This window comes from Pocillopora damicornis, chromosome 13, assembly GCF_964200805.1.
Source record: "Pocillopora damicornis chromosome 13, jaPocDami1.2, whole genome shotgun sequence".
Lineage (NCBI taxonomy): Eukaryota > Metazoa > Cnidaria > Anthozoa > Scleractinia > Pocilloporidae > Pocillopora > Pocillopora damicornis.
The window spans coordinates 20,370,644-20,394,848 of NC_142682.1; the positions used below are offsets into that span (position 1 = coordinate 20,370,644).

Consider the following 24,205-nt stretch of genomic DNA (forward strand, 5'->3'; position numbering starts at 1 on the left):
AGCGAGAGCTTTAAAATGCCGTGCAATCGGGGTGGCCTTGAGGTTTCTCTTTCTTTTACCGGAACCTTAACTTACCGGTAAACAGCATTGAGGTCAGTTTTATTTTTATTTATTTATTTATTTTATTTTATTTTATTTTTTTGTCTCGCAACTACTCGCTTGTTTTCTGGCCCTACTAATCTTGTCTTTCCCTCAAAAACTTTTCCCAGAGTTCTTCGGTTCCGTGGTCCTTGACGTGGCGTTCGTACCCAGACTCTTTTTGGTAGCCGCTATTCGCTGGCGTCCGCCATTACAGATATTTGGGGTAGAATCCGGTTACTATCAGGTGAATCATAGGCCATCTCGTCCTTTATGTAGCTGCCTTTGAGAAATATGGCATCCAGGAGGAATCATCTGTTATTTCTGCTTGTTCTTTTGAGCTTGGAGGCTATCACGGGGGATGAACATACCCATAAAGTACGTCAATATTGTTTATGTTTGAGTCTTGATCTTTTCCTTTATGTTCCACCGCAGTTAATCGTATCTTCTCTATTATGTTCATTTAAAGTATCACTGAGCTACTTCGTAAAGTTTAAAATTATCGTGGATGGAAAATTTTCTTTTTGTTGATGTGATCGATCTTATCTTCCTCTGTGGGAATATGCGATCGCTTATGAACGAATTAAATTTATGAGAAATTGACACATCAGCATATGAGATCGTGTCCAGATATACGTTGCATTCATTGCTGTTACGTTGGAAACAAGTCACTCTAGCACCACAATGTGAAGGAAAAACCTTGTTGCAATGTTTAACATCCATTTTACGAAATCTGACCTGTAGAGTGCATTAAATATTGCTGGAACATTGTTTGTTTACGGTAATGGTTGTGTGATCTTCCCCTTGTTATATGTCAGTGTCGGTCTTCATTTGTTGTCTTCTTTTGAACTGTTGTAATTATTACGCAAACTAGGGCTTTTAAGATTTCTCCATAATTCGTGAAGGTTTTGACGAAGCTTTGAAATCTTATCCAAGCGTACCTGTTAACTTGATGGTGTGACTGAACAGATGATCTCTTGTCTTGTCGCGAGTTTACTTTACTTCACCTAAATAAGAGAGAGGAATGAAAAGCATAGCTTCCAAGGTTTCCTTTCCTCAATCTAGACAATTTTTTGTTACTTGGTTACAAGAATTAGGAGCATGCTATGTAAGATTTTGTGCTTATTGACTGGGTGGTAGGGCTGCATGGGAAATTGTTTGGTACCAGGTCATGATATCAAGACTTTTCTGTACTAAGTTTTGAACTTAGGTTATGACTCATGGCCAGAAATTTTTTCCCTCCAGCCTGACCTGACTCAGGCAATAAGCATTTTCCTACATGAGTACTTCATTTCCTCTTTCTTCTTCCATTTTGTCTCTTAAAAGCTGGGTGGGGCTGTCAAGGTTTTTGTGGCCCTGCATGAACCATCTCTAATGGGGATTTTTTCACAGTGTATTTCAGTTAAAGCTCATGTGGGTCTGGTCAGGTTAAATGATAGACCAAGATTTAAATGATAGCTATTTTTTGGTCATACACAGTAAGATTTAGTTGTTAAGTTAATGAGTATGGTAAATCTGAAGATCTTTGAATTTCTTTAATAATGCTACATGCATTAAAAAATAGCCCTCTAAGATTTTTACAGCATATTTACTTAGCTTGTGAACTAAACTATTGCCTCAAATTGGTTATTGAAATTGGTGTTCATTGATATATAAAAGACTTTTTGCTTTGAATAATGATGTGCGGCTGCACTGATATATATTTCTGATGTGGTATAGATAAACAGATGGAGACTGCCATGCACAACAGTACTGATATACACAAGACTTGCATTAATATGCAATTAATAACAATGCATTAATATTCTTTGTTTTTCAATTGCAGTATGAGGATGGTGAGGAGGTAGTGCTTTGGATGAACACAGTTGGCCCCTATCACAACAGGCAGGAAACATACACATATTTCTCACTTCCATTTTGTAAAGGAACCAAGAAGGACATCAGTCATTACCATGAGACACTGGGCGAAGCAATTCAAGGAGTTGAACTTGATTTCAGTGGAATTGATATTTCTTTTAAAGGTATAGTTTTGGAGTTATTGAGTTTTTATTAGAATCCTTGCCTAGTCATGATTTGGAATTGGGATTGCTGTGAAATGAATCAAAATAGAATGTGTGCATGCACGTTTCCTGGTCAAAGCTACGTATATAGGATGTTGAACAATATGTGCATGTGTTGTGGAGTGAAACATTTGAGGAAAAAAAGATTTCAAACCAGTCTGATTTGTGTTTTCTTTTTGACTGGCTTTGATGATATTTCTTGACCAAATACAAACACTTCAAACTATTGGAAAACATTTAAATCATTTTGATCAGTTATTTGTGCTCTGTTCAAACCAATGTTGATGATTCTTAATGCTACTGAAACCAAAAAATTATATAATTTATATATTAATAAAAAGAAAAGTTGAAAATAACTTACTCTTTCATCCCATTGCTTCCAACTTCATTTGTACATTGTAAATATATGTACAGTGTATCAACCCTATCTTATTCCTGTGTTATTTATTTCACTTCTAGTTAATGTACCACCTTTAGAGTACTGTACTATGGATCTGAGTCAGGAAAATCATGATGCATTAGTTTATGCTGTAAAGAATCATTATTGGTATCAAATGTATATAGGTAGGTTCTTGTATCATGATACTTAGTCTTGCATTTATTCGCAGTGTTCACATATGACATATGCTCGTAAGCTGTGTCTAAAAGTAACTTTACAGGACTCCAAATAATTCTTCATTCTTTATATATTTTCTTGCAGATGATTTGCCAATTTGGGGTAAGTGTTGTAGTTTTGTTTCACTTTCTCTAAGAGATTTTCCAGGAGTAGATGTTGATAGTTTTCATAAATGGTCAATTATAGCCTTAGTCAACCAAGAATGTCTTAAATTTGTTACACTGTTACTTGGTTAGAACAAATCAAACAAACAATTTTTCAACAGAAGATGGTGGCTTTATTGCCTTTGCTGGAAAAGGTCACCAAAATACAGTCTAGCTAAATTAAAAATTTGCCTTGTCAAAGTACAAAATCAGCCAGAAATATACTCACACAGAAAACAAATGTCAAAGAATTCTCAGCTCAATTTATTAGTTTTTGTCCTTATAGATTTCTACAGAATGACAATGCATATTCATTATATGCATATGACATACTATCACTTGCTTCAACTCTCTTCAGGAATCGTTGGTGAAATTGGTGAAAGTAAGGATGAGTTCTATATCTGGACGCACAAGAAGCTTGATATTGCCTACAATGGTGACCAGATTGTAGATGTGAGCTTAACAAGTGAATCCAAAGCAAAACTTGTTCCCAATTCAAAACTAAGCTTCACTTATGAGGTAAATAACTTAAATGAATTCAGCTATAGTGACTGTAAACTAAACTTAGAGATAACACTGTTGTTAAACTAATGTAGTTGAAAGTCATCACACTGTGGAGATGTTGGTTTGAGAGTGAAATGGAAAAAGAAAATTGCTAAAACTATATGGCTTCCAACAATGAGAGCTGCCTCATGATATTTATTTTACATACATTATATTAAATCGTAGTGTTTTATTGTTTTGTAGGTTAAGTGGACAGAATCCAAGACAACTTTTGAGAAGAGATATGAAAAATACCTTGATCCTAGTTTCTTCCAGCACAGGGTAAGATTCCTTGCAAAGTTTAAATTACTACAACACCTTATGGTCATTTAAAATAGTTTTGCCTATGGTTAAATCTCCGTATGTTTTAGATCCACTGGTTTTCAATCTTCAATTCCTTCATGATGGTTATTTTCCTGGTGGGTCTTGTCTCCATGATTCTGATGAGAACTCTGAGAAAAGATTATGCAAGATACAGCAAAGATGATGATCTTGATGACATGGTAAGATTGTCATTCTCATTGGTAATGTTATGGCCTTTTGCAAAGTTTTTTGGGAGAACCGAGTAGGTTAGAAGCCATACCAAATGTCTGGTAAACTTAATGACATGGTGGGGGATAATCTTGGCATGGACTGGTATCCCATTCAGAGGGGAGTGGTAATACTCCTAGTCTCTTCATAGTAAGGAAACTGGAATAACCTCCAGCTGGGTGGGCTATTTGGCTCAAATATAGCTGCAACCTTAATACTTAACACCTAATTACATGTTCTTGTGGCTGTCCAGGAGAGAGACCTTGGAGATGAATATGGATGGAAGCAGGTTCATGGAGATGTGTTCAGGCCTGCATCACATAGAGTGATGTTCACCAGCTTAATTGGCACAGGATATCACTTATCTAGTGTTGCTGCCTGTGTTATCATGTTCACTATCATGGGAGACCTGTACACCACGTAAGCCATTTTTATAGTAACCCACTTTTGATGTTGGGATGTTGAGAGAACACTCAAAAACACTCACCTACGCCTTGTGATTTGAAAACTTTTTGCATGTTTTCAAGTTTTCTTTTTTTACAGTATACACAATTATAAGATTTTATTTTGTAACTTGTGTGCTTCCTAGGCGTGGATCCATTCTTAGCACTACAATATTTGTGTATGCAGCAACAGCCCCTGTCAACGGATTTATGGGGGGCAGTCTTTATGCCAGGCAAGGAGGTCTGTATGACTTGTTAGATATTTCACCCATTTCAGAATCACTGTTAGGCTTTTGGTGATATAAGTGAAGCTACATGAACATACACTGTTTTACCACAGGGAGACAATGGATAAAACAAATGGTGCTGAGTGCAGTGTTGTTTCCTTTCCTGGTTTGCGGAACAGCTTTTATGATCAATTTCATTGCCATATATTATCATGCATCTAGAGCCATCCCATTTGCCACAATGGTGAGTTATTAAAGTTTCACCAGGAAGTATTAGTGATGTAAACAACAAATTTTTGCAAAAGGATTTCAAGCAAATAACAGCATTACAAAATTACACACCTAAAAAGGAAACAGTTTTTTTTTTAATTTCGATTTTATTTTTCATTTCATTCCATGTATTTATTTACTTAGTTTTGAACAGGCTTAGCACAATGTTTATTTTAAAACATGTTAAACTGGTACTTTGAAATGAACTCATACTTGTAAAGGAAGATGGAACATTACATGTTGTATGTCATCAGCTGATACTATTTGAATCCCTTACCCAAACAAGAATACCAACCTTGCTTAAAATTTTTAATTTGTTAATGTGAAATCTATAAACCATTTACTCTACACTGGGAGTGAAAGTCTTTTAGATGCTCTGTCATTAGCCTATTTCAGGCTGTCAGTCAAAAGAACTAATAGACAAATAACAATCAACAATCGATGTTTACCGGTATGTTTTTAGTTGTTGAGGTCTTGTTGGTTTGTGATTTGTAGGTTGCTGTGACAAGCATTGTCATCTTTGTGATCCTGCCATTAACCTTAGTGGGAACTGTATTGGGAAGAAATTTGTATGGTGCTCCAAATGTTCCTTGTAGAGTGAACACAGTTCCCAGACCTATACCAGAGAAGAAATGGTGAGACAAGAGTAAACCTTAGAAAATCACCCTCAACACTGTCCACATTGGAGGGTTAAACATACCCTCATTATCAGCCCATAATCACTTAAGTTTTGGAATTCACATTTTTGAAGAGGCATTTGATGCTACCAAGGACGTTTTTTCATTTGAAATACTCTTAGAATCGCAAATCATGTTATAATTACACAATGTCACTGAATGGTTCACATCACCTCCAAGATCAAGGAACTAACCCTAACCAGTCCCAACTGATTGCCAGATTTAACGTTAGTCTTAAGAAGTTAGTTTCTTATCAAGAAGAAGGTTTTTATGTACAGAATGAATCACCTTGAAAGAACGAAAAAGTGAATGTATTTCTTGTTTCTTTTTGGTATCTTGTAGGTTCATGGAGCCCCTAGTGATCATAATTCTTGGAGGAGTTCTACCATTTGGATCAATATTCATAGAAATGTAAGTCACTGAACTTGCACTTTAGATGTCACACATAGATAAATACATGTATTTCTGACGCTTTATGAAAAAGTCCAGGCCGAAGCCTTGGCCAGGATCAATGTGTTGCTTTCATGAGCATGTCAAACAAGTTTCTCTTGACCATCCTAGTAACCTGAGATAGGCTGACTTCCCTTTCTTGTGGAAGAAGCACTACTCCTTACCGCCTCATGCTACAGAAATCGTGATAGCTCTGGAACCCAAAATCTCTGGACCAAAAGGATTAGTTTAAATCCTTTTACAGATAAACCTCGTTATGTATATTCTCTATAAAGTTCTCCATACATTTTTATGATACTGACCAGAGAAATTTGTTCAAAGTAATCAAGAGTTGGTGATCATTTCCTCCACTCTCATGACCAGAGTTGATACTGCCAGAAGAAACTAGATGTTAGTCTTTGGAATGAAAGGGTTGACTCTCATAGAGAAAAGGAGATGTGTAGGCTTTAAACTCTAATAGACATCAGGAAGTGCATTGCCAACTTGACTGGTGTTATTTTGGCTTCTTTCGCATGTAATGAATCTCTCGTGCGTTTTTACCTGTAGGTACTTCATATTTACGTCTTTCTGGGCATACAAGATTTACTACGTGTTTGGATTTATGTTCCTGGTGTTTGTGATCCTTGCCATTGTAACAGTGTGCGTTACTATTGTGTGCACCTATTTCCTTCTAAACGCTGAAGATTACAGATGGCAGTGGACAGCGTTTTTGTCAGCTGCCTCCACAGCTGGTTATGTCTACCTTTACTCCTTCTATTACTTCTTTTTCAAGACCAAGTAAGCTACCAGTTGTTGTGTGTCTTTTAATTTTGTTCTCATCTCCTCATTTGCATACTCGAGAAAACCATCTTATGTCGCACAAATGTGGGTGGGCAGTCGCGATTCGAAGCTCGAGATTAGAGTGTGAAGACGCTCGAAGAATGTTTCGAGGAAAAGATTCAACTCTGGAAAGTACAGTGACACTGACGATAACAGCGCTTTGCTACTTCATTCAAAAAGTGTCGGTAATTTAATGGTGATATGATACGGGGTACTGCCAGTCTACCTGGAAAAGCTTGAGAGCGAAAAAACTCAGGCAATCAGATCAAAGAAAAGGCATACATATACATGTATCGCTTGTTCAGGAACATTCAACACACTTGCAACAAAGTTCGTTCTACATATGATAACAGTGTGAAGTAATCCTGCTTTTGTCGTGATTTTCAGAATGTACGGCTTATTCCAGACAACGTTTTACTTTGGTTACATGGCTCTCTTCAGTCTCGGTCTCGGGATTATGTGCGGTAAGCACTGTTCATGATTGCTTTCACTAAAATGTCTTGATATTGTTAGGAGAAGTTACATGTTTATTACCTCTGGTAAATACAATTTTCCTTGTGTTCAACAGGTACATTTGGGTATGCCGGGGCAAGTGCCTTCGTCAAGAAGATTTATTCTACGGTAAAAATAGACTGACGAGAAAACTTGTCAGAAATGTCGCTTTTGGTCCGATGGCTGTTTTTAAAACAATACCGAACGATAATCTTTGTATTTATAGGTATAAAAGAGTTTTGTGCGTATGTTGAAACGCGTCGAGCGAGGAAACACTATCGCCCCGTTCTCAGATTTCCTTTAAAATGGCGTGTTCTTTGAATTGTTCAACTTGAACTAGTGCAAGACATTTCCTACAAATTGAATGATATCTTCAAACCTTCCCTGAGCAGACATTCTCGGAACAGGATGACTTTGATTTACTAGTGGTTTAAGGTTTTAAGGGTGCCGGCGCAGTTGGTTGTGGGTAGTGAAGATAACAGAAGAATACTAGAAACCTGTAATAATTCAACAGAAGGGAAAATCAACCTATCAGTGTCCTAAAATTTAAACATGAGAAGAAGCAGCGAAATTCACCCATTTGGCTTGGTAAATCCTTTTGTTGGGACTGATAGGTTTTTTTTATTGGTGCATTTTAAGATAGACTTAGATATAGTAACCTTGTTCCCCTAACGATTCGAATGCTTAAGGAAGGTTTGCTCGTATAGCTCGTCGGGGAATCCACTAGCGCCAGACTAGGGTCACATAGCATTGATACCTGGTACGTAACGACTCAAGTGATAATCTTACCAATGTGGACGTGGTAACCCAATATTCTTTTTAGCTGTTATGTTCCAAGTGTGAAACGGTCTAAGAGGCATTGTGCAGTATTCTAGGGTAATGAGCGAGGGAGCTTTTACTGAAACTATCTTTAATGGTAAATAACACAAAAAGGGATTGGCTGTCATCCAAGCGACAAACTGACTCGACCAGATGATGATCTCTGATTTGTTAGCAAGAATTGGAATGCTTTCGCGTCTTTGAGAGTACTCGTCGAAACGGTCGTGATAGCAAATTAATTTAAAAGGTGTCCTACACGACTATTAGTTGTGCAACTCACAAAGTTGTTGGTAGCGCTACGATAATACAGGACAGAGAGAGTGGAGCGCAGCGCTTGGCCTGTCATATCCAGAAGTGCAGTAATGGCATGGCTTTTCGGTATTCAAATTATTTCTTTGTAAAAAAAAAAAGTAGAGTTATTGAACTTTCTGTGGTAAGTTTATAGCAGTGCTTGTAAACTGTTCGTTTCTTTGTGTGTTATTCAGTTTAAATGTTAGAGGAAGAAATTCATTCACAAAATGTAGGTACAGGTAATATAATTATTTCCTCATTTATCTCAGCCTGTTAGTTTGTTGGTAGTGAAATCTCTTGTCACTGGAGCATCAAAGTTCCAATTGAAGCGACATTTGTTCCCTCTAAACAAATTACGCTCGCGTCTTAAAAAGTTACCAAGCTAAAGGTGACTGAAATCACTGTCCAGTTTGTTTATATACTGTAACAGGGTCAGAAAACAGGTAACGATTCCACGTGTTCTTAGCTGTGAATTTGGCTGTATTCAGAAGAGATTTTCCAACAAAATTAGCTTTTTGAGAATCTAGACTTCATCAGCTGACCCTTTGAAGAACTGATATGTATATTTTTCAGAGGAATATTGGAAAGAGATCAACATACTAAACTATTCGATTAAACAAAGTATCTCGAGCTCATTATAGTTATTGGCCCGTCATCAATAGGTACTTACTTCATAAATGTGTTAAATATTTATTGTGGCACTTAACCTTGTTTCCGTCTAGAGCAGAAAAAAAATAAGTATTAGGGTCTTACATTAGTATTGGTTATCTGTTAAAATTGTGAACTAGACTACTGAATGTGACGACCATCGCCATGTTTTTTTTTTCCCGTTAAGGGATACCTCCCCCCTCCTCCCTAGGAATTTCTTACTCTCCACCTTCAAGATGTCACCTCGTCCCTTGTCCTCCTAAGGGTGGTCCTGTTCTCTTAATCGCGTTTAATTTTCTATAATGCAAAGTCACTACCGACCGATGAGTGTATTTCCATGTAAGTGAAAGGTCTTTCTGCCGAAGTGTACGCCTATGAAGTGCGATAATTTTTTTTTTTAATATGAAATATAATAAGTGAGACTCAGGCTGAATTAACCTGTAATGAATATAGAGAACTCGCTTTACATGAGAGAGTGAACTTATTCCTTTGTCGACTTAAGAGAGATTTTAAAGTCTTTCCAAGAAAGTTTGATTACTTAACTAAACTTAATTAAAATGTTTTAAATGCAGTTATGCATGGATTTTTGTAATGAGTCGCCATAGCTCCCAAGGAAGAACTACAACTTCATTCTTCAAGTTGCTTGCGCTGCCGAAACAAAATTATCTATTTCCTTATGGCAAGTTTCTTTCTACAGCTGTACTATTAAGTTTCATTGAAGTCGCTCACACCATGAGCCAATTATATTTCAGACTATGTATGCGAGACAAGCAAAAGCGCGGGATAACGAGTTTACTCGGCTTATTAGGTGATTGGAGTTTGTTTACCTTTCTCGTTGTCAACAACCATCGTAATGTGAGAGTGGGCCTGAGCGCAACGGCCTGTTTGCTTAATGTCATGCTATCTAAAAACTTTATGATGACCCATAGAACCTGTGTGCCAGCTTTGGAGGGAGTTGTAGACATGGAGGTATTCCCGTAGCGTAAAAGCCTCTTGAAAATTTCCTGCGGTCGCCTTTTAATAATGAATCAAGAAATAAAGCATTAATTGTTGGGATGAAAACACTCGAAAATAAATTTAAATATATCTTTCGTAAATTTTAAAATTGTGGATGTTGGCCGTTCTTTAATTTGCCTCAAACGAAAATGGCCTAGGCTTGCAGTAATTATTAATTCGGCTAAAACAGTACGCTCCTTTGATAACTTCGTACCCTCCTGAGCTGCCTGACCAATTCATAGGGACATGCGCAAGTGGATTCCTACCCAGCTCCCTTCTTTCCTTCTTCCGGTAATCCTCTCACAGGTGACATTCTCGCCCGCTATGCTGACAAAAAGTTTTTCGGCTAGACTGATGTGCGAGCGCAATTTTAGCTAACGAACGCTAGGTACTTCTTCTTAAAAAACTTGGCTGGCACCTCGGATTTTTAAAGTACAGGAAGGCTGGGGAGCGAAAGAAATTACCTTGGTGAACGAAAATGGCGGCTTGGTGAATGATCGTTAGCTTGTAACGCTAAGGAAGCCCCGCCTGAAAGACGATTCCATGGTAATCATTACTGTATGGTACCTCCAGCGCAAGTCCATCTTGCAGTCTTGAGCTCGAAACAGAATATGAATTTTTATTTAAAAAAATAATAATTAAAAAGGACTCACCCAGAAGAAATACAAAGGGAGAGCGGCTTGATCAATATAAGATGAGTTTCTCGCCAGTTGTCAGTCAAATTAACGCCACCAGCCGATGCCCCTCGTAATTTTACTGGTGAATATATATTTTTGCCCCAGGGAGGTCGAGACAATCAACACTAATAACATTTATGAGCAAAAATCTTTCTCTAGCACGGATATACAATATCAAACCTTTGCGCATCTCCACAAAAGTTAGGAAAAATAGAAATACTTTTAAGTAAATAAATGAGAATGATAAAAATGTTTCGAGAAACCTTGCGATCATGACATTAATCATTGATGAAGTGTAAACATCTAAACTGTGGCTGTACACAGCCCTTACTGCTATTATCCTAGGATGTATCAAAACAAGAAAGAGCAATGGCGAAATTTTAAGAAAATATTTGTTTTGAAAAAGCAGTATTTTCTTCAGAAGTCGTAATTCAAAATTGCTTTCTAAGGCATTTTTTGTCATCATAATTGATGGTAGCACACAACACAAGGACATTCAATGTTTTTATAAAATCGTAATTAAACACTATTTAAATTTCAACTCTGGAAGCTTCTTGACAAGAGGATCGCCGCTAATTTAAAATTTAAGGATCATGAATATTCCAATTTTAAACAGTGGTGAAAGTTTATTATCTTAAAGCACTCACCGTTTCTCTCACTCGCGTAAAACAATGAGAGTATAGTGAAAAAGAAATTTCAGATAAATTTCTCACGCATAAATTTCGGATCGTAAGTTGAAGTATTAACACGTTTTAGGATAATAATAAAAAATGTACATAAACATCAGCCATCGCACTAACTAATTTATACCAAAACAAAAGGGTTAACTTAAGCCAAAATATTGCGACACGTGGACTTTCGTGCTCCAATAAGAAACATCCCTGTCGCACTACTATTGAATTTAAGATCTCTTCAAATACACAGCCATTTAAATTTGTTTTCTGTCTGCGTGCAATTGAACTGGATGTTGAAATAGTTGCTCGGACAACGGATTTACTCAAATTTAAAAGCAGGCATTTATAATTTTTTCGCGGAAATTTTCAATGACGCTTCGAGCTCTCGTCACGCTAATCCACTAACGGTTTCGAAGTTTAAATATTGTTATTCCGTTCCACTTTTTTTATCCCGTTATTTTCATTTTTCAAATTGCATTTTCAATGGGAGTCGATGACGCCTTTCTTGAAGCTGGAAAGAAGCCTGGCATGGAGATATGGAGAATAGAGGTTAGTTGCAGTTATCTAATGTTCAGCAAATGATTTATATTTTTCTTCCCTTGATTAAAATCATTACTAAGGCACATAAATGGACCTGCTGTGAAGATGATTTTACAGGCGGCTTTATGATAACAGCCGGCTAACCCCGGATTCACATCCTACGCTCAACCATAATTCGACAACTTGTATCGAGTGCTAAATTATTTTCGGAAGCAAAATAATCCTCCTATCATGATATGTAGTCTATTTATTCATATTTTATAAAAACAGCTCTTGGCTATTCAAAATAACAATCAGTTCTAACCTGACGCACGAAAAACGAACTGTAATTTTTTACTTGCTTTTTCGCAACTATACTCATAATTCCCAAGCGATCCGTTTTCAGTTACTTGCAGTGCGTTGATTTAAGTTAAAGCGACAACCTGCATGGCCAATATTTTTTTTTTTCACACTGGCTCTGGCTAAATTTAAAAATGTGACTTGCTTTAGGTTTTTCTCCCCAATAACAATATGCCTACAATTATATTATAGCCAAACAATAACAAAAGTCAGTGATATTTTTTTCTTTGTGTGCTATTAGGAGCGGGCTTTTACTAAGTCGCTACTCCATAGCAGGACCGCTCAAGTTATGAAAATTGCGCATAAGTAGATCTTATGTTAATTCGCACGCGACGGTGTTTGCATATTGCGTTTGGAGTGTTTTTGTCAAGTAGGTTACTTTATCCTGACTTTAGTTACCTTCTATGGATGCTCAGCAGGTGCTTGGATAAGGAAAGAGACTCGATATTTAGGTGTTAGGCACCAAAGAACCACCTAAGTTTGTTTATGATTCTTAAGACGTGAAATGAGCCACTTTCAACGTCTGGAACATTAAATATTTACAATCCCTATTACAAAAGGAAGCGTTTTTCCCATCATGTCACAGATGATAGTTAAGTTACACCTTTAAATTATCACGAAGAATTAAGTTTTTCTCGTCAAAAGCTATCGATGACATAACTTAAATACGCGTTATTGGTTTGATAAAAAGTAACCACATCTTTAGCTTATAACAATAACACATGAAGGAGTCCGGGTAAATCCAGCGGCTCAGCTAAATATCAATAATAATAATAATAATAATATAAAATAATAAAAAGTGGGCATCATCAGAGGTTGTCAAGAGCTGAGGTATTGCGCCTTTCAAAGTTGTTCCTTTGAATCATACCTCTCGTTGTACCGCCCGAGAACGATGAACAAATCTAATGTAGAGTAGGTTGTTGGTCTGTAACTTTGCCTAAAAAAAAGGCGCCAAAGCTATGATTTTTGACCAAACAAAGATAGACTCGTTTGCATCACGATTCGTGGGCGGACACCTGTTATTTTAATTTTATTGCATCATTGAAATATTTGTATCACTACGCCACCTTTCCAAGAAATGTTTGGGTTACCAAAGTGTATTTCTTTCTTACGTACAATTTCAGTAAAGATGTTGAGTAGATAAATTGCTTTTATATGTGTATAACATTATTTTGACTAAGAAACAATTCAGAAGTGTCATTGCTCTAAAATAAGAGATGACGCTGTAAGGAGATTTGTGAAGGCATCTCGGGTTGCTCTCTCGCTCAGACTTCAGCTGCAGGTACGCGTATTTCGAAATCATAGTTTTCCCTCGTATCGACATGCAAAAGATAACAGCTGAAGAGTTCTAGAAATCTAATTTCTTTGTACATTGATTGTAGAAATTTGTCATTCCAACATAATTTCGAATAAAATTTATAGAAAACGGCAGGTGCTGAGCTTCCAGAGCGCAGAATTTGCGTTATCGCTGTATGGTATGAAAAAGAAGGAGGGATGAAAATAAAGGGGAATATGATTCAAGACTTCTTGTTAATGTTCCCTCACCAAATACCCCGCTTTAGATTCTTACATTTTTCTTTTTAACTCCTAAACGCTTTGCTGCCTCCCCACCCTCCCCTCCCCTCTCCACCAGTTCCCGTCTTGCAGCTCGCGAGGAAGCAAGGTCAAAGTCAAACTTAATAAACCCGTTTGATCAAATATTGAAATTTTCTGCAATATCGCCAGCTTCAGAGGCTTCTTTATGATGTTGTAATTATTTTGTTCATTTCCTCAAAGAAACTGAAAGTTGTCGCTCAAGGTACTGAAACCTACGGCACGTTCTATTCAGGGGACTCTTACATCTGTCTATCGGTGAGTTGTGACCATACACTGATGAAATATTTGATGACATAGTAATCAAGCTTCTAATAATTTTCTTAATAAATCACCATTTTATTCATCTACCTTTAGGTTGATTTTTTTTAACAATTTCTTTTGTACATATGTTTATTTGTTTAGACCAGAAAAGTTGAATCTCATTTAGAATGGGATATACATTTCTGGCTTGGCACTAGCACATCTCAGGTATTTTGATTTAATTTTGTTATTTTGGTTTATGACAATTCGTGCACCATTTTGTTTTCTAAACGTACAAACCTCTCTTTCAGTCTCATTTTCAATTTGAAGGGCTAAATTTTTTCAATTTTATTTATTTATCTATTTGTTTTTTTTTTTTAAATATTGTTATCAAAGCTCTCAACAACGTTCATTTTCATGGAGCCACCCCGTTCACAGTTACCTAATCAACCTTTGCTAACTGGTACAACAGTAGCTAGAACCCGATTTTTCTGTCGGAGATCACTCTGACCAGTTTGCGTTGGAGTTCTTTTTTTTACATTTCATTTTTTATTTCTGTTTTAAATGTTTTTCTGTACAAAGCCATCATGAACTTATAGCACTAAATCTTTATTATACCACACACCAAGAGAATAGTACAGAAAATACGCCAAACAAGAGATATACGTACAATACAACTTCCAAACCTTACCACCTTTTTATAAACTTTATATATGGTTTGAGCTTATAATTCTATCCTAGCGTGTTTAGTCCCAGTTTCGCGCGGCTCGTGGTGGGCAAATCGTGCAGAAAAAGCGCGGTTCCCTAGACTTGTCTCTTTACACAGGACGAGCAAGGCGTGGCAGCTTACAAGACAGTTGAATTGGATGATCATCTGGGAGGAGGACCAGTGCAATACAGAGAGGTAAAGAGGTCTTACTCTGATCAACAATCAGTGTTGTCAGTGTTCCGTATAAATTTATTTGTGTTCAATGAGACACTAAAAGTGTCTGTCACGAAGGCCGTGTCCACACAAGTGGTCTGCGTTTAGGAATTGTCAGACCGAAAAGAGACCGAAATGTCGCTTTTCCGCACATTTTCAATTATAATTCAGCTTGGTATTGCTTAAAGCGTTATTGGAAAAGTTTAAATTTCAATTTTGCATCTTTCCACGAAAGCTATGTTAGAAATATTTGTATAAACCATAAGGCTTAATGCTCTTCTGTTTGATTACCTCTAAAGGTTCAGGATCATGAATCAAGAAAATTTCTATCATATTTTCCCAAGGGTATAAGGTATGATCAAAACTAAACTGCAATCATAGTAAATCCTAAAGCATACTTCTCTTCTTTTTTAGAAAAAGTGCTTCATCAAAATAATGTCTGGAGTTCACAAAGCCGTATTATCGATAAGGACCTGGGCCTCTCCTCCGCCCCACGCCCCCTTAGGAACGGCCGACAACAATTGAGTTTAATGAAAATTCCCTAAGTTCGGGGTTCTGAATGTGAATGAGGTAGGAAACATAATGACTACAAGATGAATAACGGGCTCTCCTCTCGATTAACAGATACCTTGAAGGAGGAGTGGATTCTGGCTTCAGGAAAGTACAACGCGGTGTGTACGAGAAAAGACTCTTTCAGATCAAGGGAAAGAGAAATGTGCGAGTTTCACAGGTCAGGGACAGGAATATCTTCGCTTCCACCCGTTTCAACCCGTTTTACTTTTTATTATCCTCTCTGGTTTTTCTACGTGCTGTTATGCGAAGCCCTATCAACATAAATATTTGGTTTACTGTAGTCTTAGACAAAAATTATCATAGCAATTAAATCTGGATTAAAGTGAATCACCTGTAAAATGGAAATTCCAGAGTCTCTTATCACCTGATGGAAGTATGACATGAATATCTCCAATTGATTAACTCCACCGAAAAAATTAATAGAAAAAGAACATGGTGAATTTTGGAAGCAATCGTCGAACTGAGAGAGAAGTAAACTTTTTTTTTCATGGTATTTTGTCATAGTGTTCAATAGTCATTTCCATCTTGTTAACACCTACCCAGAAATGGGCGCAAAAGGAAATTTCTCTATTGTACTGTATACATTTTAAATCTCAGGTTGAGATGCACTACACATCATTAAACAAAGGAGACGTTTTTATTTTTGATGAGGGGATGACTATTCACTGCTGGAACGGATCACAGTGTAGCAGAACAGAACGAATGAAGGTAATGATAACAAAAAGCACTTTTTGCGCGTTCAATTCACATCTTTGTTATCATGCCTATTAGAACTCACTTAATATTAAATGATTTGCTTTTGTAAGGGAATTGAAGTGGCGAGACGTATAAGAGATGAAGAGAGGGGAGGAAAAGCCAAACTTGTCATTATAGGTAAAATGCTAAAATGCACCACGCTTCCAGTTTTAATCAAGTTGTACAAATCGCTTCAATTGTGCCCATTTTTGTTACTGTTAGAGGAGAATATGAGGACAAAAAAAAATCTAACCTTTTTTATTTGTGTTTATGTCAGTGTAAACAAGAGACATAAATATTTCAAACCTCATGTAAGGGTATTTTTAACTGGGTTCATTCTATGATTTGTCAGACGAAAACAAAGATCATCGGGACGAAAACAACTTTTTCCAAGCCCTTGGGTCTCGCGGTGAAATAAAAGAAGCCTCTGAAGGAGGCGATGACGTAGCGTTTGAGAAGAACAGCCAGACAAGTGTCACACTGTACAGGTATGCTACCTTAAAGGTTTACCTCGTAGATTTAAGAATAAGTTCGGATGTGGTGTCAAAAACCCTAGAGCCAAAGTAAGCATACTAGTCCACCAGACCTAAATTGATTTGATAAAAACTGAAAGCAAGTAAAGCTAACTCACTCAAACGCGGGAAAACGCGGACGACAAAGTTTAGGGTCTGACTCCAACTGGCTGAGAGGGTGATGGGAATTATTTATACCGCCACAAAGCGCAGAGAGGATATGCAAGTTCAATCCCGATTTATTTTTGACACTCAATTGAAATATGGACCATGTTCTTTTGCAGGGTTTCTGATGAACGTGGGACCCTGGAGATGTCAGTGATCAATGAAATGCCTCTTAAAAAAGAACATCTCGATCCAAACGTGAGGGCTAAATAACGACTCGTATTCATTCTGTATTTTTGTTAACAAATGGAATCTCCTCGACGACATTCTTTACCACGGCTTCTCTCATTTGGACGATAAGACTTAACCGATCAACTGCTTTTCCTCACCTCAAAGCATTCATTGTATTTGCGAGCTGTTTAACTTAATTTAAACTGCTGATACCTCGTTCGTACGCTATTTTGCACAGGATTGCTTCATTCTGGACTGTGGCAGCAGTGGAATATTTGTGTGGATCGGGAAGAAATGTACTGATGATGAAAAGAAGGGAGGAATGAAATTTGGAATGGTAATTTACATTGCAAAATTTTATTTGTCGTTGTTCAATTGGATTGTAAAGCTTTGATCGCATCGTAACCACTTATTCTCTTTCAAAGGATTTTATCAGCAAGAAGGGCTACCCGCAATGGACACAAGTCACCCGTGTAGTGGAGGGTGGAGAGACACCGATCTTTAAACAATTTTTTTCAGGGTGGAGGGATGAGGGCGAACAAGTAGGACTGGGAAAGGTGTTCAGACAAGGGGCCTTGGGTAAGTTAAGCTGTTCAACTTCTTTAACAGGTTAGAAAAAAGAACTAGCTGTATATCAATAATAGAAACTTCTCTTAAGTTGGGAAAATCTTACAGTGAAGTGAAACCTTTGTTTAAATAGATGGAAAACGTCAACAGGTGCATTGCAGTCTTTTTAAGTGCAAAGCAGTGAACAGTATTCTGAAATTTCTTTCTAACGCAAAATGCCTTAATTCATTTCTTAGCCAAACAGAGCAATGAGAAGTTTGACGCTTCACAGTTGCATGATAGAGAAAGACCGAAACATAAAACGGAAATTCTTCCTGATGATGCAACAGGAGATGTAGAGGTGCAATGAAAACATTAATTAACTTGATTCCTTTGTTTGACGGATTTTTGTTTTAAAATGTGCCGCGTTGATATCTTTGCTGATTTCATTTTAATTTGAATCTTCTATTGATTCCCCAACATGTTGATACTTTGAAGTAAAGAAATAAACTGCCTACAAAGAAAAAGGCTTCAATTAATAATACTCCTCTGTATGCTTCATTTATTTATGTATTTAGTTAGTTATTTGCCAATCTCTCAATCCATTTACCCTTTTTTAGATATGGCGTGTTGAAGACCATGACCTGGTTTCATGGGAGCCAAACTTGCACGGAGTATTCTTCAGCGGCGATTCTTACGTTATCAAGTACAGCTTTACTGCAAACTGGAGAAGGCAAATAATAATCTATTTTTGGCAGGTATCAATCAAGTCTGCATTGAATATGTATTTGTGCGTCGTTTTTCTGGCCCCCTAGAATCTATGGATAAGAGTTGAATTTGTCTTTGACTAGGGAGCGAGAAGCAGCCTTGATGAGAGAGCAGCATCAGCCATGTTAGCCGATCAAATGGACAAAAATCTCGGTGGGATAGCAACACAGGTAATAGCGCGATGATAACATTTTTTTAAAGAGAGCCCATTTAGTTTATGAGGCACTAGCTACTGAACTACTTTTCTTCACGCAATTAGCATTTATTGGAGCAAAAGATAGAGTTTTATTTTTTATATGAAAAGAGTTTAATTCCAACCGACATTACCGAAATTTTCATTGACTTTTGTCTTGTAAAAACTGTCCGTTGTCAAAAAATAACTTTAAGCACTTGGTGAGAAAGCTTAAGCGTCAGAGTCGAGGGGTGGGGAGGGGATGGACAGTAAGAACCTCTGAAGGGAGGAAGTAGGAATTTCAGATATGGCAGAAACCAAACATTTTGCTTTTTGTTTTTAGATTAGAGTTGTTCAGAATAAAGAACCAGAACACTTTTTGAGAATGTTTCGTGGACGCTTCATAATACTGGAGGTTGGTATTCGTTGAGATACTGTTGAAGTTTGGTAAATTCATGCTTCATGCATAGTATCATTTTACAGAGATTGTCTCTCCTATTTCAATGTTGTGATTTAACTCTCTTATCGTGTCTCGAACTTAATTCCTAACTGGTGTTTATGATTTTTTTTTTCACCTGATTGATAGGGTGGCAAAGGTGCAGGCTATCGCGCTGGTTCAGAGGAGGACACGTATGACAGTCAAGGAAAAAGAATGTTTCATGTTCGGGGTTCGTCAGACATGAATGCAAAGGCGATGCAGGTTTGTGCTTTAGTAAACTAACTCGTAAGATCTGTCAGTAGGTGTGGCTTAAGGCTGTTCCTGTACCCAGTTTATTTTAAACATTTACCATATTTTTACTGTCAATTTAAAAACTTTTCCCAGGAAAAAGCGATACGGTATAATTTAACGTGTTTGTGGATATCTACAGGTGCCTCGAAGAGCCGCTTCGTTAAATTCTGGAGACATGTTTGTTTTGGAGACTCCGTACATAGCCTATTTGTGGAGAGGAAAGGTGACAACTTACATTCTTTACACCTACTATCTCCAGGAGATCCTCCACCAATCTGAAGTTTATAATTTCGATTGGTTCCACTAAGTTTCTATCAACTCCACCGAAATTGATAGCGAAAGCAAAGCTTTAAGGCTGAATAAAACTTTCTCCATTCACTCTTGTGAAAAATGTTTAAAAATTCAATCACCCGCGGAAAACTGCTAAGTCGCATTTATTTAAACTTACAAGCTGAACTAGCCACAAAACTTAACTCGAATGTTCGAAAACAGTTCTTCCTAGAAATACCCTAATCCTTACGATCAGACTGTACCATCGCTTTAAAAAAATATCTCATGTCAATTGTTGTTTCTGCTGACTTATTTAACAGGGGGCATGTGCCGCTGAGAGAAGAAATGCAAGACAGCTTATCGATTACCTGATGGTTGGCAGGTGAGAAGACTGATTGGCTGTTGAACTCAACATTTAATTGGCTCGACGAAGAAGCCATTTAGGATTAAGTTGTGGACTGTTTCTCTTCTCAGCTTTTCTTTTTTCAACCACAAATTCCAGAGAATATAATACTTAAGTCTTTCGGATCCTACTTAAGATTTGGCATTTGTTTGTATCTTTAGAGAGGTGGAACCCATTCGGGAAGGGAAAGAACCGAAGGCATTTTGGGAAGCTATTGGAGGATATGAAGAGTACGCAACAGGAAAACGTATGGAGGTAACAGAAATTTATCAACAGCGTGAAGAAATTTTTCTTAAACCTCTCCTTGGGTGCAGTACTTTAAGGTAGCAATTGGATGTTTCATAATTTATTTATAAGAAATAATATACTGCAAGCCTAAAATTCATGAGCTGATTCAATTTCTTTTTAATTCTTTCCAGGAAGAGAAACCCAGCTACCCGCCGCGATTATTTCAGTGTTCAAACGCTTCTGGGGCATTCAGGGTGGAAGAAATATTCGAATTTTGTCAAGAGGTTAGAAAAAGTTTCCATCAACTTAGTGCTCTTTCCAATTTGTCTCGCTTTAGTTTGTAAATTTTAATGATTAAATCATTCCTTGTAGGACCTGGTTGAGGATGACGTCATGTTCCTGGACACGTATGATGAGGTACAACTATCTTTTATTATCCGCATGAGAATTGTTTATCAAGGGTGTGTTGTTCTCTTGTGGAGACGTTGTGGTTGGAATACTAATCGAGTGGTCAGGGTTTCGATCCGAAGACGAAGTCACAGATGCCTTTTGTTATTTATTATCATTTATTTATATTTTTTAATTTTTTTGGGAGGATTGGGGTAACAACAGACTGATTTAATCCCCCCTCCCCCTTGTGCTTCTCGAACTCTCTAACGAGGACAAACAGTAGAGTGAATACCCCGTGATGTCTTCGAATAAGATGGGAAACGACAATGGTTGGTCTGTGGCAGGTTCACTATCAAATGAAAAAAAAATTTAAAAAAAAATTAAATCATGGAGTGACGCTGATAAGATAGATAATTTATAAGTTGAGTTCAGACGGGATGGAAGTATTCGATGCAGTTATTTCTTTTCTTCAGGTGTTTGTGTGGATCGGAGAAGGAGCAAACGAAGTCGAAAAAGCCGAAGCTGTCACCGTAGCTATGGTAACATATGATGGCTTGATCTCCGTCATCAAATTACCTTGAAGACTTCAGGAAATCATTTAAAAGCGGAGTGTTCCATAATGGATTTAAAAAAAATTATCGTTTCACATCGTGGTCGCGGTCTTTATTGATTTGTGATCATGAATGTGATCCTGCACTCCCGCTTGCAAACGTCGTCATTATCGTAATCGTTACAAACGCAAGTTTTAAGGAGCGAATATAAAAAAGAAAGATGGCAAAATTTGAGCTCAGTTAGGAAACAAGGAAAAATTTATTAGTTTTGCCACAAGTGCGGAATAAAGATGGAAATCTTATTTCCCACGAAGAATCAAACCCAGACCCTCGGACCGGAAATTCTATCGTAAGCTGGGCCATTGCGTGCTTCATATATGACACGCGTCCTATACCCACTGCTAGAATAACAAAGATGCTAAATTTTAAGGTCGTTAATTTTCATTACCGTTATTATCTTAATTATTCCAATCTGTTAATCCACGAAAGTTTGCTATATACTTCATCACGGATATTCCGAGAAATAATAGCCGAATCTCATTGCAAATCGTCGAAAAGGAAGGAAAAATTTTTTTTTTTCCTTTAAAGGATTACGTAAGATCCGATCCGTCTGGACGGACACTGGAGGATACAATGATGATCCAAGTGAAACAAGGATACGAACCGTTGAATTTCACGGGTCACTTTCAGGCCTGGGACCGTGACGTATGGAGTGTAAGTTTAAATCTACACATTAATGGTGAAACAGAGAATTAACTCTGAAGTGTAAATTAAAGTGCTATTTAAACCCATGAATAACCCATTGGGCGTTAGCCCTAATAAAGGGAAACAGGGAACCACACGAGGCAAAGAAAAAATCTTCCCTGTTTCCCTTTATTAGGGCTAACGCCCAATGGGTTATTCATGGGTTTAAATAGCACTTTAATTTACACTTCAGAGTTAATTCTCTGTTTCACCATTTGTGTTCCCAGTGCTACGCGGCACAACATTCATATGTACCCTTAAATCTACACATTACCTCGTTTGGAAAAACCTGACTCCTTCGATTCACCGGTTTGATGGCGGAGTCAAGAAGAAAACACATGAATGTTAGCTCATAGAGGTTGCATTAAGACTTGCAAACTTGGTCTTCTTTGCCAGAAACTCGACATAATCTTCGTCGTATAAGAAATAGTAGTTAACCAAAACACTCCTCTGAAACTGCTGTTTTTATCTCATCCTTTTTAATTGTCTGCTTTAGAAAGGAAAGACCTACGAGGAACTAAAGAAGGAAATGGGAGAAGATGGCATTAGAAAAGTTTCCGAAATACGAATTACTCCTCAGGTGTGTGAGAAATGATAACATATTACATATAGCTTCATTCCCTCTCCATTTCTTTCCAAAAGAGCTATACTTGTTCTGATCTTTCGAAAATGCATGCAAAATGCATTGCACATTTTGAATTGTTGCATCCTAGAGTATGAAAACCATGAATAACAACAACCACAGTGACGCCACAGACGGCAGTAGCTTTACTTACGAAGCTCTGGCCCAGCCATATCACCTTCTACCAGCTGGTATCGACAAGGCAAGGAGAGAGGTACATCATTATCTCCCCTCAGATAAAAGAATAGAGAACTAGAGCAGAGTCGTTTTTAAGACGGTGCTGGCAACCGACTTTGACGTCAGTAGACCGACTTGAGCATTTTAAACCAAACTTTGCAGGACAAAAGGTGTAGTGAGCACCAGGAATGAGAACTTTTAACTTTTTATTGCCGTCCGCTTCACAGAAACGTTTGTGATTAAGCTCCTTAAGAGTTGTGTGACCCCTGACATACATTACCTACGACCGTATAAATTCACTGCAAGAGTTCACAAAAAGAGAACGAACTCATTATTGTAACGTTAGTGATTATAAAAGAGTATCCTTCATGATTTAAGTGAAATATCCCCTTCATTTCTTTTCTTGCAGCATTACCTGTCAAATGAAGAGTTTTTCTTGGTATTTGATATGGAAAGGACAGAGTTTGAATCTCTACCAAGATGGAAACAAGTGCAACTAAAGAAAGAAAAAGGATTGTTTTAATATCAGCTGTTGATGTGTTAGTTATCAGGAAATTATGTACGTCGAAAGGCGAACTCTTCGTTATTATCAATGTCATGGTTCAGAAAATGTCAAGTTTTTGAAGAGCTCGCTCGTATTTAGCGACAGTCTGAGTGGTAACAGTTGAGTAAGTCAATGAATACATAAACACGGTTTATAAAATTGTTCACGCTATCCAGCTGAAATCATTTTCAAAATCATCTAGCATTATAAAAGTAGTGAAGTTCCCATATTTTGTACGTCAGTGGACAATGAGAACGCTGTTTCATTTATTTCATAGGTGTTTCCTAAGTAGAATCACTATCTTTGACCGCGTTTGGTTTAACAGATCATTTTCCGTAGGATTAACTATAAGACAGTCTTTGTTTTGTCAACAACATAAGTCTAGAAATGTCGCCATATGTACATGTATTTGAGATCTTAATCAAAAGAAGGAGTCTGATTAGTAAGAAGTAGGGTAAAGTGGCGATTGATTTTTGATTTCAAGAACTGTGGTGTTATTCATTTACTTCAGGGGTTTTGTAAACCGCAGTTTAAAAATTACAGTAGCTACATCGTGGAGAAGAATAAACGTGTTATCCTTGGACCGAAAAAATTTGAACAAAGAATGCTTAAGTTTGCCATAAAGCAAAACTAGTCCCTTGTCAAAGAATACTTAGATCAACTAGCTTACATAATAATATCTAACAGGTTCTGAACGAGGAATCAGATGAGATACAGCTTCATTGTAATAAATTTGAGCGATTTTTCTTTCAGTTGTAAGTGTCTCATTTTTTTTCTGTGCGACTCTCCTGAAAAATACGAGAGAGGTAAATC

At 37.3% G+C, this 24,205-nt stretch overlaps 2 protein-coding genes and 1 long non-coding RNA gene across 4 annotated transcripts; 2 read left to right on the forward strand and 1 right to left on the reverse strand.

Annotated features, from left to right (window-relative positions):
• Nucleotides 1–259: 259 nt before the first annotated feature.
• On the forward strand, nucleotides 260–9,678 carry LOC113687055 (transmembrane 9 superfamily member 3). The gene is made up of 15 exons (XM_027204760.2): nucleotides 260–456; nucleotides 1,904–2,099; nucleotides 2,598–2,702; nucleotides 2,839–2,856; nucleotides 3,256–3,416; nucleotides 3,645–3,722; nucleotides 3,812–3,943; nucleotides 4,225–4,391; nucleotides 4,561–4,655; nucleotides 4,755–4,885; nucleotides 5,407–5,546; nucleotides 5,931–5,999; nucleotides 6,585–6,815; nucleotides 7,245–7,321; nucleotides 7,426–9,678. Exons 1-15 carry the CDS (start codon nucleotides 373–375, stop codon nucleotides 7,491–7,493), a joined length of 1,752 nt encoding a protein of 583 aa, XP_027060561.2. The 5' UTR covers nucleotides 260–372; the 3' UTR covers nucleotides 7,494–9,678.
• On the reverse strand, nucleotides 8,541–12,863 carry LOC149035872 (uncharacterized). The gene is made up of 3 exons (XR_016182265.1): nucleotides 12,733–12,863; nucleotides 10,568–10,701; nucleotides 8,541–10,121 (listed from the first exon to the last, which is right to left on the reverse strand). It is a non-coding gene; the product is annotated as an uncharacterized LOC149035872 (long non-coding RNA).
• On the forward strand, nucleotides 11,081–24,144 carry LOC113664459 (gelsolin, cytoplasmic). Of its 2 annotated transcripts, XM_027180057.2 has the most exons (27): nucleotides 11,081–12,003; nucleotides 14,110–14,184; nucleotides 14,332–14,397; nucleotides 14,996–15,073; nucleotides 15,391–15,443; nucleotides 15,716–15,821; nucleotides 16,262–16,372; nucleotides 16,471–16,537; nucleotides 16,752–16,887; nucleotides 17,196–17,274; nucleotides 17,486–17,584; nucleotides 17,673–17,826; nucleotides 18,051–18,154; nucleotides 18,414–18,551; nucleotides 18,645–18,731; nucleotides 19,077–19,148; nucleotides 19,320–19,433; nucleotides 19,603–19,686; nucleotides 20,054–20,115; nucleotides 20,298–20,391; nucleotides 20,556–20,648; nucleotides 20,737–20,781; nucleotides 21,228–21,293; nucleotides 21,894–22,019; nucleotides 22,546–22,629; nucleotides 22,763–22,885; nucleotides 23,258–24,144. In XM_027180057.2, the coding sequence occupies exons 1-27, from the start codon at nucleotides 11,938–11,940 to the stop codon at nucleotides 23,369–23,371; spliced, it is 2,496 nt and encodes an 831-aa protein (XP_027035858.2). In that variant the 5' UTR covers nucleotides 11,081–11,937; the 3' UTR covers nucleotides 23,372–24,144. The 2 variants fall into 2 exon arrangements, with proteins under 2 accessions (XP_027035858.2, XP_089047714.1); XM_089191588.1 differs by lacking the exon at nucleotides 14,332–14,397.
• Nucleotides 24,145–24,205: the final 61 nt, after the last annotated feature.